The sequence below is a fragment of the Daphnia magna genome, linkage group LG4, assembly GCF_020631705.1.
Source record: "Daphnia magna isolate NIES linkage group LG4, ASM2063170v1.1, whole genome shotgun sequence".
NCBI classification, from domain to species: domain Eukaryota; kingdom Metazoa; phylum Arthropoda; class Branchiopoda; order Diplostraca; family Daphniidae; genus Daphnia; species Daphnia magna.
This window is the reverse complement of record NC_059185.1, coordinates 12,884,482-12,894,236: the sequence shown is the minus strand read 5'-3', so window position 1 is coordinate 12,894,236 and position 9,755 is coordinate 12,884,482. Positions and strand designations below refer to the sequence as shown.

Below are 9,755 nucleotides of genomic sequence, written 5' to 3'. Positions count from 1 at the left end.
ATAAAAGAATATAAAAACGCCATAATTTCACATGAGATATTTGTAATAGATTAGCGTACATTTAACATTGTTGATGGCATAGAAAACATCAAACACGAAAAATACAGTACGGCTCTTTTAAGATCAAGAATATCAAGGTGAGACAGGAAACCGAAAAGCACCTCCATTGCCGCAAGCCGGAATTTGTTAACAATTGCGTTTTAAACGGACGGCAGTTTACAGACGTTAAATACTTTAAATTACCGTTAAGGCGTAAAAAGCAAAAGCCATCAACTAAGCAACGTCGATGGTTGAAAAATTAAATTGGGCGCTGCTTTCGTAGAACTCGAGGGTGACCTCCAACTTGTTGACACACAACTGCAATTCAGTTCTGTGACTGTCTTTTGTTTCTGAACGCCTCAAAAGCACAACCTCCCAATTCGTGTTCTTTTCCGTTGCAAGAGTATCTTCCAAATAGTATTGCCTTTGTGTAAGGTTCGATGTTGTTCGAACGGAACAGCTGTTCCAGCTCTTCCAGCGTTTTGCCTTTCGTCTCCGGTAAAAGAAAGTAGACGAAGATGGCGCTCAACAAAGTGCATCCGGAGAAGAAATAGAAGGTCCCGCCTTTGCCCATCGCTCGCAACATGTCGGGGAAAAATCGGACCATGACGAAAGTGCAAAACAAATGAAAAGAGGAGCTGATGCCTCCCAACAGCGTTCGATATCGCAATGGGAACATTTCGCCCATGATGATGAAAGGTACGTTACTGATCCCGCCCGAGTAGGCGATGAAGAAAACGATCAGAGATACGAATGGCAACCAACCGAAATATCGAATGGCTTCTTGATCGCCCCATCGACGTTGACAGCAGAAAAAGATTCCCAGGGCAGCCAATGGCACCGCAGAACTAATGGCCGAGACTAAATATAACATCCGCCTTCCGCATCTGTCTGCCTGTGGTTAAATCAATTCATGTTTTGTTTTCTTTAAATGAATAAAAGATGAACGCACCAGGAAACCGGAGGCGATAGTGAAAATTAACTGGACAGCACCGACGATGATTGTGGTGTATTTGCCGTCGATGGAACTTCCGGCTGCCTGGAAGATGCTGGCTGTGTAAAAGACAATGGCGTTGATTCCCGTCGTCTGCTGGAACAGCATGATGCCCAACGAAATGGCCAAGGGTTTGACAACCGATCCAGACGTCAACGTCACTTGAGGAGACTGGCTGTTGTAGTTGGCCACGCGTTCCAGGTGTTTCTTGATCCTTTCGATTTCCGCTTGCACGTTAGTCCCCCTGTTGTGGAAAAGGAAATGAAAGTCCATTTTTCTGCTCTCTCTTTTTCTTGTTTTGAAATGATCGAATTTTGTTCTCTTTTTAAGAATTAGAAATCACTTTCCGCGGAGGAATTGAAGAGATCGCCGAGCCTCTTGTTCTCGGTCGTGAGACAGAAGCCAAACTGGAGATTCGGGCATCACAACCGTACCGCAGAGAAAGAGGATGGGTAAACAGCCAAAAATCCAGGCCAGGACGTGCCATTCGACGAATGTTCCTATAACGTACGTCGACCAAACGCCGAGCACCAAAGAAGACGCCGTCAGTGAGCCCATCCAACCTCGAAGACTTGGCGACGCGCATTCACTCACCTGTTTTTTCCAATAATGTCCTGATTTTTATTGCATTTCAACTTTGCGACGGGAATGACTTACGTAAATTTGTGCCGCGGGAGTGGTACATCCCGCAGCAATGCCCATCAAGAAACGGCCAATGTACAGCATGGATTTGTGTTCACCGAAATGAGTGAAGCCGGAGATGAAGAAGCCGCAAATGAAGACGATGTAATGGCCAACTAGAGCCTTTTTCCTTCCGTAATATTCCATCGGTTTGTTGATGAACAAAGAGCCAAGTATGGCCCCGAGCATCGGGAAGGAAGCTGTTCGTGTCACAGTAAATTCCATTAGTCGGGTTAGTTGCAATCCAATGGAAGAATCTTACAAATCCATTGCAGGTCCGATGGAGACATGTCGAAATCCATCGTCCTATTTTGCGATGGAATTCCGGGGGAACTTCTACCACGCACGGAGCCCATGCAAAAATAGCCCCACGATCCCCATATTGCCACGACCAACTAAAGAGTTCAAAGAATCATAGTTCAGCTTGATTTAAAACAACCAAACAGGGATAACTTACTGTACCTGCGGAAAAAGGTTAGTGAAATTGTCCTTCATTCGCGTGCCCATCTTCATCCTACAAAGTTAGTCCCAATTCTGAGTATAAAACGTAATAAGAGTTGTCTAAACTAATATAACCTTCTGTATGGCTGTTTGTTCAAGCATGTGATGAATTCATTGGCTGATGTTGTTCGTATTTTCTATGCGCGTATTAAGGAAAAAGCTCACCTTGTCACGAGGCAATTATTTTCGCCAGAATACGTTAGAGATTGAAAAGCATATCTTAATTTTCCAGGTAGCAACTGATCACGAGGACTTGTCCGTTTCCTACACACGATGACGTGCTGTTTTGTAAACACATTGACAGTTTGCGAGTCCAGTGAAATGCTCAGTTGGTCCATGACGCATAGCTGTTGCCTCCGTTATTCCGGGAAGAATCTCTAGTTGAATGAATGAAAAGATCCGTTTTCTCATTAGCGTTCATGTTTCTTGTTGTTGTTCTAATTTCAAAGTTCATACTTTTACCTGTCAACAGCGGTTGAAACTGCTACCCAAAAGATCATTCGACCTTGCACTTCTGGAAAATACCAAGGTTATTTCGCTGATTAAATTTGTAACGTTTTCTTCGTTTTGAGTATGCGGATGTTGGTCGGACATAAAGAAAGAAAGCCTTTAATTAAATACTTGCGTCTTGTTGAGAAAACAAACGAATGGCTCGTGCATCCAGCAGGGCAGGTACTGCAGACGTCGGACAATACCCGTAAAAATCATCAAGGCGATTTAAGGTTAACAAAATTGTATTGACTTATACAAACCTCTACCCAATAACTTATTCAAAAATATAAATAATAATTGGCAAGAGCACAAGAATGAGTCTACCAATTGGTAAAGCTAAACAGAAATGAATATAGCCCTAGGCCAGACACATTATTCCGGGTTCCCAGGCATCGCATTTTAAATGGGCATAGTTGAGTCCAGTTAACGTGTTAGTTCCTGTCACAAACGATAGCGCAAGGACGATGCGGTCAACGATCGACGTGCAAGACGACATCAGAGGAAATTAGACAAACCTGTTAGTGGGACAGCCAAATGTTCCTATTTGCACCTGATGAAATCGGCCGCTTTCAAGTCGAGCAATTCTGTCGAATCGTTGCATTTTCCGCCCTCGATATGTTTCAGCAGGTTTCGATTATCCCGCACCAGCCAGGCCAGGTGGCAATCGCACTGGATTGGATCTAATATTGTTTTTAAAAAAAAGATGTAGACAATCAACTGATTATTCTTCAAACATTTCCGCTAACTTACTGTTGCCAATGAATAAAAGTGGTGTTTTCCCTAGTACGTTTTTGGCCCGGATTTCCATCCGTTCCAGCATAGGACGGAAGATCTTGGAATCCAAACGAGTCAGACGGATGTCTTCCAGTTTAACGTGAGCGCCGCTTCCTATAGATCCTCCGAACGCACCTGGTTCTATTGTCTTGATGGGATTCCTCTGCAAACTGAACGTTAGGCCCTTGGCGGTGTTGTTGCGCGGAAGGGAGTTTTTCGCTATTACGGTAATCTCGTTGAATCCCAAATCGATTTGCTCAAGTTGACTGAGAGACGATATCATTTCAGGGATTTTCGTCAACTTGTTGTTGTCTAATCGAATCTCCGTCAAGGAGTTCAGCGAAGATGCAGCAAGAGACTTGAAAATCTTGCCAGTGGTGGCGTCGTTGAGTTGATTGAAATTCAGATAAAAGACTTTTAACGCAGGTAAGGCCACAGTGTCTTGATTTAAACCTTCAAATCCCCTCGAATGCGTGATGTACAAATAGGTAAAAGCCGATTGAGATGGCAGTCCTTTAAAACTCTTGAAGTTTGTGGAATTCTTGATAACTAACGCCATCATGTTACGGAATCCCGACATGTACGAAAAATTGGTTTGCTGGCCGAAATCGCATCCGTCGATAAACACTCTTGTAATGCCAAGTGCTGATAGCTGGAAAGCCTTTGGGGAGACTTTCAATCGCTTGTTTTTGACGCACAGCATAACCAAATCGCCACTGATTCTCGTTTTACCCAAGAAATCATCCGGAATGGGTTCCATTTCAGTTGGAGACAGCGTAAACCGGAGCCCAGCCAGATCGTGAGCTGGAATTTTACTAAACGTGGCCTTCACATTTTTAATGAGTACTTTATCGCAAACAACTCTGTTTTCCTCACAAGTGCACGGTGTGTAATCAATATTTGAACAATTGACTGCTGAACGATGATTGGAACTAACGAAGGAAAAACCTTCCACTGACGTGCCCGCAATCAACTGGTAGAAACGATTATTTTAACTTTGAAATCAAACGAATACATTTTATGTGTAAGACGACTTACCCATAGTCCGAAAAGCGCAAGCAACGTCATCCTTGTGTTCTTCATCTTGAAAATTCTTCTGGTTTTAGTTTTTGGTTGTGCTGGCCACCGCATTATATGCTGCTTTTTATTCACGTTGTCGACAACAAGTTGCAGCGGCTTTTTATCTTTGTTCTTGCGTGTTACATTCGTTTCCTAGTTTTGCGGCGTATAGTATATCGATTCAAAGAGTATTGCCCTGGATATTGCAAAGAGTCCGGTAAACAGTTGTACTTTATAGCTTTGCGCGTAGGGATTATTTTATTGTCGGTCGAGAATTGCGGTACTAACTCGAGCCCTAATAAATAAAAGAACGTTTATCGAACACTGTTATATACAGATTTCATGGTAACCTTCTTTAGTTCTCTGCCACATTTAATTGTTCCCGTTACGCTAAACACATCGACTTATTTCCTTCAAGCCGGAATTTCCAGGCGGTCCTAGCTGCCTGTAACCTGAATCAGTGAGAAAATGACTTTGTGACGTCAGTTGGCCATTAAAACAATATAATCGTTTTACATGTAATACCTTCTAGCATTGGGCACATGAAAGAACGTTCTAGAACCCGCACGCTGAACCGTTATAATGCAATACCCACTAAATGGAACAAAATTGTTCCCCAATCACTTACGTTGGTGGAAATTTCCTCTTGAAGCAGATGCAGTGCGATTTATAATTAATAACGATCGCTGGCGGTTATGGATGAGTAGTTTTGTGGGAGGCGGGTCTTCGGGCAGAAAAACCATCGTCGCACTCGAATGCTTCAAGGATAAATCTGAACCTTTCTCTTCTTTATTCGCTTGAGGTGTCGACGTTAACTATGTATGTGCAACTAATGAAATAGATTGTGCGCCCATAGTTTAAGATAACTATTAATTAAATACATTGCTATGCATTCAGGTTGTTTGTTGGCCATTTGGCTAACCAATGCCTCCATTGCAAAAGAGTGAAATGACAAAACTGCAGATATTGACAACAAATTAGTCTATAACTAGTTAAATCAACCTTACAAGTCCATTCATACTAAAGTTTCAGGTAAATAGAATTAAAAACCGTGATGTTCCTTATACTTAATTTTTTTTTTTTATTCTATCTTCAGTCCCTTCAATACACTCCAGAGTTTTAACTAATTACAGCAGCATGAATGTCTAATGTTCAACCTTGGCAGGCGGTTGTTGAGAAGCTTCATCATGAGGCCAGTAGGTGGGTTTGTCTGCATTCCATGCCTAAAGTAGGATAACAAAACAAATTTAAGGCTAGTTTCTTTTTACAACCTAGCTTCTGTGAAGTACCTGTTCAGGGAAGGCCTCAGCAAAATCCTCCATTGTCATCTGTCCAAAAGGAAGAACTGTAGACCACTTCTTCAACTCAGTTTCAGCTTCAGCAACACGACGGTTAGACTGGGCAATGAATTCCTTGATGATAATTTCCTGAAAAATTTGCCTCGGAAGAGTTAGACATTAATCCTGATGAGTCAAAGGCATCATCAGCTCACCGTCTCTTTCTCTTGGGCATCAACCTGTCCGGTAACTTTGTCTACAGGGTATGGAACCTTCAAAGCTTCATACTGTTTCTTGAATGATTCAACCAGGCCAGGTACAGCAACACGAGCTTGGTAATAAGCCCAGTCAATCGCAGGTGGCTTCTCGGGATTAGCCATAACTCTAAATAATTAATAACATATGTCTTAAGAAATATATCGTCTACTGTTATAAATTGCGTTTCGCACCTTCTCAGATATTGGTCCGATTTCAGTTTGAATGCGTTGAACATGGGTCGCTGGCTTTCACTGACTTTTTCAGCCATCGCAGACCAATTTACGGCAGACTGGGCAATTCTTTTGGTGGCCATAGTAATTCAATCAGTAAAACACACCGGCGAAACTCTTCAAGCACAATTTGATACGACAGACCCAGCAGCTGAGAGAGATGTAATGGCGGCCGAGAACTGTATGAAACCCGCTAAGCGTAGCCATATTTAGTTTTAAAAAGAAAATAATTAATATTTAAATGCATGAATCTAATCTGAACAACGAAAAAATTTTAATACTTCAAGTTTAAAACGAAAACAAGTTCAAAATCAGTATATGTTTATCGAATGGAATTGTACCCAAATAGCAATGCTGTAGCAGCCATTCGTAGTACTGGAAAGTTTCTGAAGGTTTTGTTGTGTTCTGGCTTTAGTTGAGAAGTGAAAATAATAAGTTTTGCCTTTATCAAGATTCTGACCTATTATATTGTGGAGAAAACTCGGAACGTGTTTTTAAAACAAGTGCAGTAATGCAGTGACAGATTTCTCTTAAACCAACGTCTTTTTCACGTTGATTTACTTAAACGTTATAGTTACAGTGGTAACTAGGGCAGAAAGAAAGAAGTTTCTCCTGGTTCAAAACTTAGTTGATCGCGATCGGATAGCTAACAAAGCCCTATAGTGTCAATGTTGTTTTGGTAAGGATATTTTTTGTAATGGTTTTTTGAATGCTGAACTAATCTTGAGAGATTTATTTTTTGAAGCAGGAAGTAGATACTTAAAAATGGTGCAGATTCGTGTTCAAGGGGAAATGATTGGGGCATTCCCTGTCTCAGATCTTCCTCTTCCAATAGTTGAAACTGTAGATGCAGCTACTCCTAGTGCCGTCTCAGATCTTGTAGAAGTTGTTTCCACTTCACGATTGAGGAGGAGTAGACAGTCTGCTAGCTTATTACCAGTTCCCAGACCCATCCCGACAAATGAGACAATCAGCCCTATTCTAGCACCTCAACTCTCAGCAAAACCGTATGATTACCTGCTAAAATTCCTCTTAGTGGGAGACTCGGATGTGGGAAAGCAAGAAATACTCAGCACATTAGAAAATGCAGCTTCAGACATGCCTTTTTGTGCTGGACCAGGTATTGAACTTTCTTTGTTGTCAAATGTGTGTGCATGTTATTTTCATCATGTCATCATTTTCTAGTGCACAAAGTTACCACATTGCTAGTAGACGGTAGGAGAGTTCGTCTTCAGTTGTGGGATACATCCGGACAGGGACGGTTTTGCACAATATTGCGATCCTACTCTCGAGGTGCCCAGGGTCTCCTTCTGGTCTATGACTTGACCAACAAATGGTCTTTCGATGGAATTGACCGCTGGCGAAGAGAAGTCGAGGAGGTATGTTTTTCACAAATAAAATTTCCATTCCTTTATTGGTACTTTCAAATCTACTTGTTGTATCTTTGTTTAGCATGCTCCTGGCGTGCCGAAAGTTCTTGTTGGTAACCGACTTCACTTGGAATTTAAACGGGCGGTAAGCGTTGCCCAAGCCGAAGCGTATGCCCAGAGACACGGTATGGCTTTCTTTGAAATCTCGCCGCTGTGCAACTATAACGTAGCTGAGTCGCTGGCCGAGCTCACACGCCGGGCGCTTAGGAGAAACGGGATGGAAAGGCTGTGGCGGACGAATCGAGGTATTTTCGGCCATTGATAAGCAAAACCTATATAAATGTAGCTGTAACGTTTAAGCCAGCAGTGAATTTACGTTTAACAAGCTCAACGTCGATGACCAACTCATTCTTTTTGTATGATCCCAATAACAGTTCTCTCACTCCAAGAGTTGTGTTGTCGCTCAATCGTCTCGCAGACCTCAGTCTATACTATAGATCGGCTTCCTCTACCACCAACGCTTCACTCGCAGCTGCGTTCCTACGCACTTAGCAGTGGCTGTGCCCGTCACCATCCACACCACCCTAACCATCATCATGAGATGAAGATGGCCATCAAAAAGTCAAGACTCAGTCATGTACACGCAAAACTCACCTGCGTCATTTCATGATTTCTTTGTCGCTTTTTTATTTTTCTATTGTCAATAGCTATCCTGAAAGTTTTACCAGCTCTTCTTTTTGTTGATGATTTTTTGTGCCCTAATTACGTCAATCCTCTCAGCGTGTTGCTAAACGAATTTTTCCTCGTATCTTTTTCGTCCTCTTCAGAAGGGAAAATACAAAGGAGCTTAGAAGGCGAAACAATTTTTCTTATTACACTCGTTATGGGCGTTATTCATGCTTATCTTTTCAACAAACAAGAAGATATTTGGTGGAAGGAATTTTATCGAAACTCGTAGATTTGGATGCTGTGCTCCGGCACATGGGTGAGCGTCAGCGATTGATACCATTCTGAACTGCGGTGGTAGTAGTAACCCTCGATCGTCGCCGTTGACTTCTGAAAACAGATGTAATAAAAACCAGCAAAACTTGCCCCATTAATATCTTTTATAGTGTGATCAGGCACCAAAAAATGTTCCTTCCACCTATTGAGTAAAACGAAACTATCAACATTGAAATGATAAATAACTATACAATTGGTAAGTCACCTCATGAAAACAAAATCTGTTTCCTGCATGGCATCATAGTCAAAAGTATCTGAATTGAAAGTTTTTGCATATTGATAAAATGACAGAAACTTGCTCTGCGTAGGGGAAAATAAATACAATTAGTTAATCGAACTTGGAATTTACAGCACAGTTCCATACCCAATGTTTCTTGTCAACATCCTCGTCAGCATCCCATTTACGAGTAAGGAAAGGGAACCTCTTACTGATAATTTCACCATCAAAAAAAGTGGTAAGGGTAGGAAATTCTTCCGTTAAGCCTTTGATTTTTAGGTAGCCACACAAATAAGAATTCTCTTCGTCAACATGCTACATGGAGAAAGTCACTTAGCAAAAAGATTATATTATTTATAATCTAATTTTAGTAAAAAACTACCTGCAAGACGACTTCTACATCGTAACAATTGCCTTTAGATTTCTGATGACCCTGAAATCGAGAACCATTGTATAAAAGAGATCGACACACTCCAGGCTGATGCGAATTTGCCGGTGGTGGTACGTGGACGTCTGTTTTGACGGGCATCGGACACTTTTGACAGTAGGAAATGTACAAAAAGTTTTGGTTAAAACAAATGTTTGTTCAGATCAGTAAGTGCAAAGTGGTTTACAGTCACTAGCTATTATGATTACACAGCTAGATTTCCTCCCCACTTCTCTGTTTGGTTCCCTGGTCACAGTGAGTCGTTCGTATGTATTACGGTTTCCGTAGGAAGCCCTTGCACACTGCAGAACACTTTAGTCAATTTTCTGCTTCTCATCTTCTGTTTCTGTTTCCTGTTTGCTGTTTCTCTCTGATTCGATTTTCATGCAGGTGTTATGGACTTGTGGTCATGTTAAATTTTTAAGCCTTGTGTA

General features: G+C 41.7%; 5 protein-coding genes and 1 long non-coding RNA gene across 8 annotated transcripts; 1 reads left to right on the top strand and 5 right to left on the bottom strand.

Annotated features, from left to right (window-relative positions):
* Positions 1-25: 25 nt before the first annotated feature.
* On the bottom strand, positions 26-2,592 carry LOC116921038 (facilitated trehalose transporter Tret1-2 homolog). The gene is given in 8 exon segments (XM_045172781.1): positions 26-468; positions 470-934; positions 992-1,277; positions 1,377-1,627; positions 1,691-1,914; positions 1,977-2,109; positions 2,177-2,228; positions 2,291-2,592. Coding segments are annotated over 7 exon segments (1,605 nt in total). The 5' UTR covers position 2,228; positions 2,291-2,592; the 3' UTR covers positions 26-273.
* Positions 2,593-2,931: 339 nt separating this feature from the next.
* On the bottom strand, positions 2,932-4,984 carry LOC123471451. Its single transcript, XM_045172790.1, has 5 exons — positions 4,891-4,984; positions 4,520-4,835; positions 3,458-4,454; positions 3,223-3,387; positions 2,932-3,145 (listed from the first exon to the last, which is right to left on the bottom strand). Exons 2-4 carry the CDS (start codon positions 4,610-4,612, stop codon positions 3,248-3,250), a joined length of 1,230 nt encoding a protein of 409 aa, XP_045028725.1. The 5' UTR covers positions 4,613-4,835; positions 4,891-4,984; the 3' UTR covers positions 2,932-3,145; positions 3,223-3,247.
* A 613-nt stretch (positions 4,985-5,597) lies between these two features.
* LOC123471460 (ATP synthase subunit d, mitochondrial-like) lies at positions 5,598-6,484 on the bottom strand. Its single transcript, XM_045172804.1, has 4 exons — positions 6,267-6,484; positions 6,033-6,201; positions 5,830-5,967; positions 5,598-5,763 (listed from the first exon to the last, which is right to left on the bottom strand). The coding sequence occupies exons 1-4, from the start codon at positions 6,386-6,388 to the stop codon at positions 5,686-5,688; spliced, it is 507 nt and encodes a 168-aa protein (XP_045028739.1). The 5' UTR covers positions 6,389-6,484; the 3' UTR covers positions 5,598-5,685.
* A 176-nt stretch (positions 6,485-6,660) lies between these two features.
* On the top strand, positions 6,661-8,535 carry LOC123471455 (ras-related protein Rab-40B-like). 2 transcript variants are annotated; one of them, XM_045172796.1, is made up of 5 exons: positions 6,661-6,984; positions 7,054-7,425; positions 7,491-7,684; positions 7,758-7,980; positions 8,110-8,535. In XM_045172796.1, the coding sequence occupies exons 2-5, from the start codon at positions 7,071-7,073 to the stop codon at positions 8,343-8,345; spliced, it is 1,008 nt and encodes a 335-aa protein (XP_045028731.1). In that variant the 5' UTR covers positions 6,661-6,984; positions 7,054-7,070; the 3' UTR covers positions 8,346-8,535. The 2 variants fall into 2 exon arrangements, with proteins under 2 accessions (XP_045028731.1, XP_045028732.1); XM_045172797.1 differs by having other exon boundaries at positions 7,051-7,425.
* On the bottom strand, positions 7,701-8,217 carry LOC116920494. The gene is made up of 2 exons (XR_004392727.2): positions 8,081-8,217; positions 7,701-8,007 (listed from the first exon to the last, which is right to left on the bottom strand). It is a non-coding gene; the product is annotated as an uncharacterized LOC116920494 (long non-coding RNA).
* LOC123471459 (glucose-induced degradation protein 4 homolog) lies at positions 8,523-9,662 on the bottom strand. Of its 2 annotated transcripts, XM_045172802.1 has the most exons (5): positions 9,509-9,662; positions 9,277-9,429; positions 9,042-9,209; positions 8,883-8,977; positions 8,523-8,819 (listed from the first exon to the last, which is right to left on the bottom strand). In XM_045172802.1, exons 2-5 carry the CDS (start codon positions 9,421-9,423, stop codon positions 8,618-8,620), a joined length of 612 nt encoding a protein of 203 aa, XP_045028737.1. In that variant the 5' UTR covers positions 9,424-9,429; positions 9,509-9,662; the 3' UTR covers positions 8,523-8,617. The 2 variants fall into 2 exon arrangements, with proteins under 2 accessions (XP_045028737.1, XP_045028736.1); XM_045172801.1 differs by having other exon boundaries at positions 9,277-9,586.
* Positions 9,663-9,755: the final 93 nt, after the last annotated feature.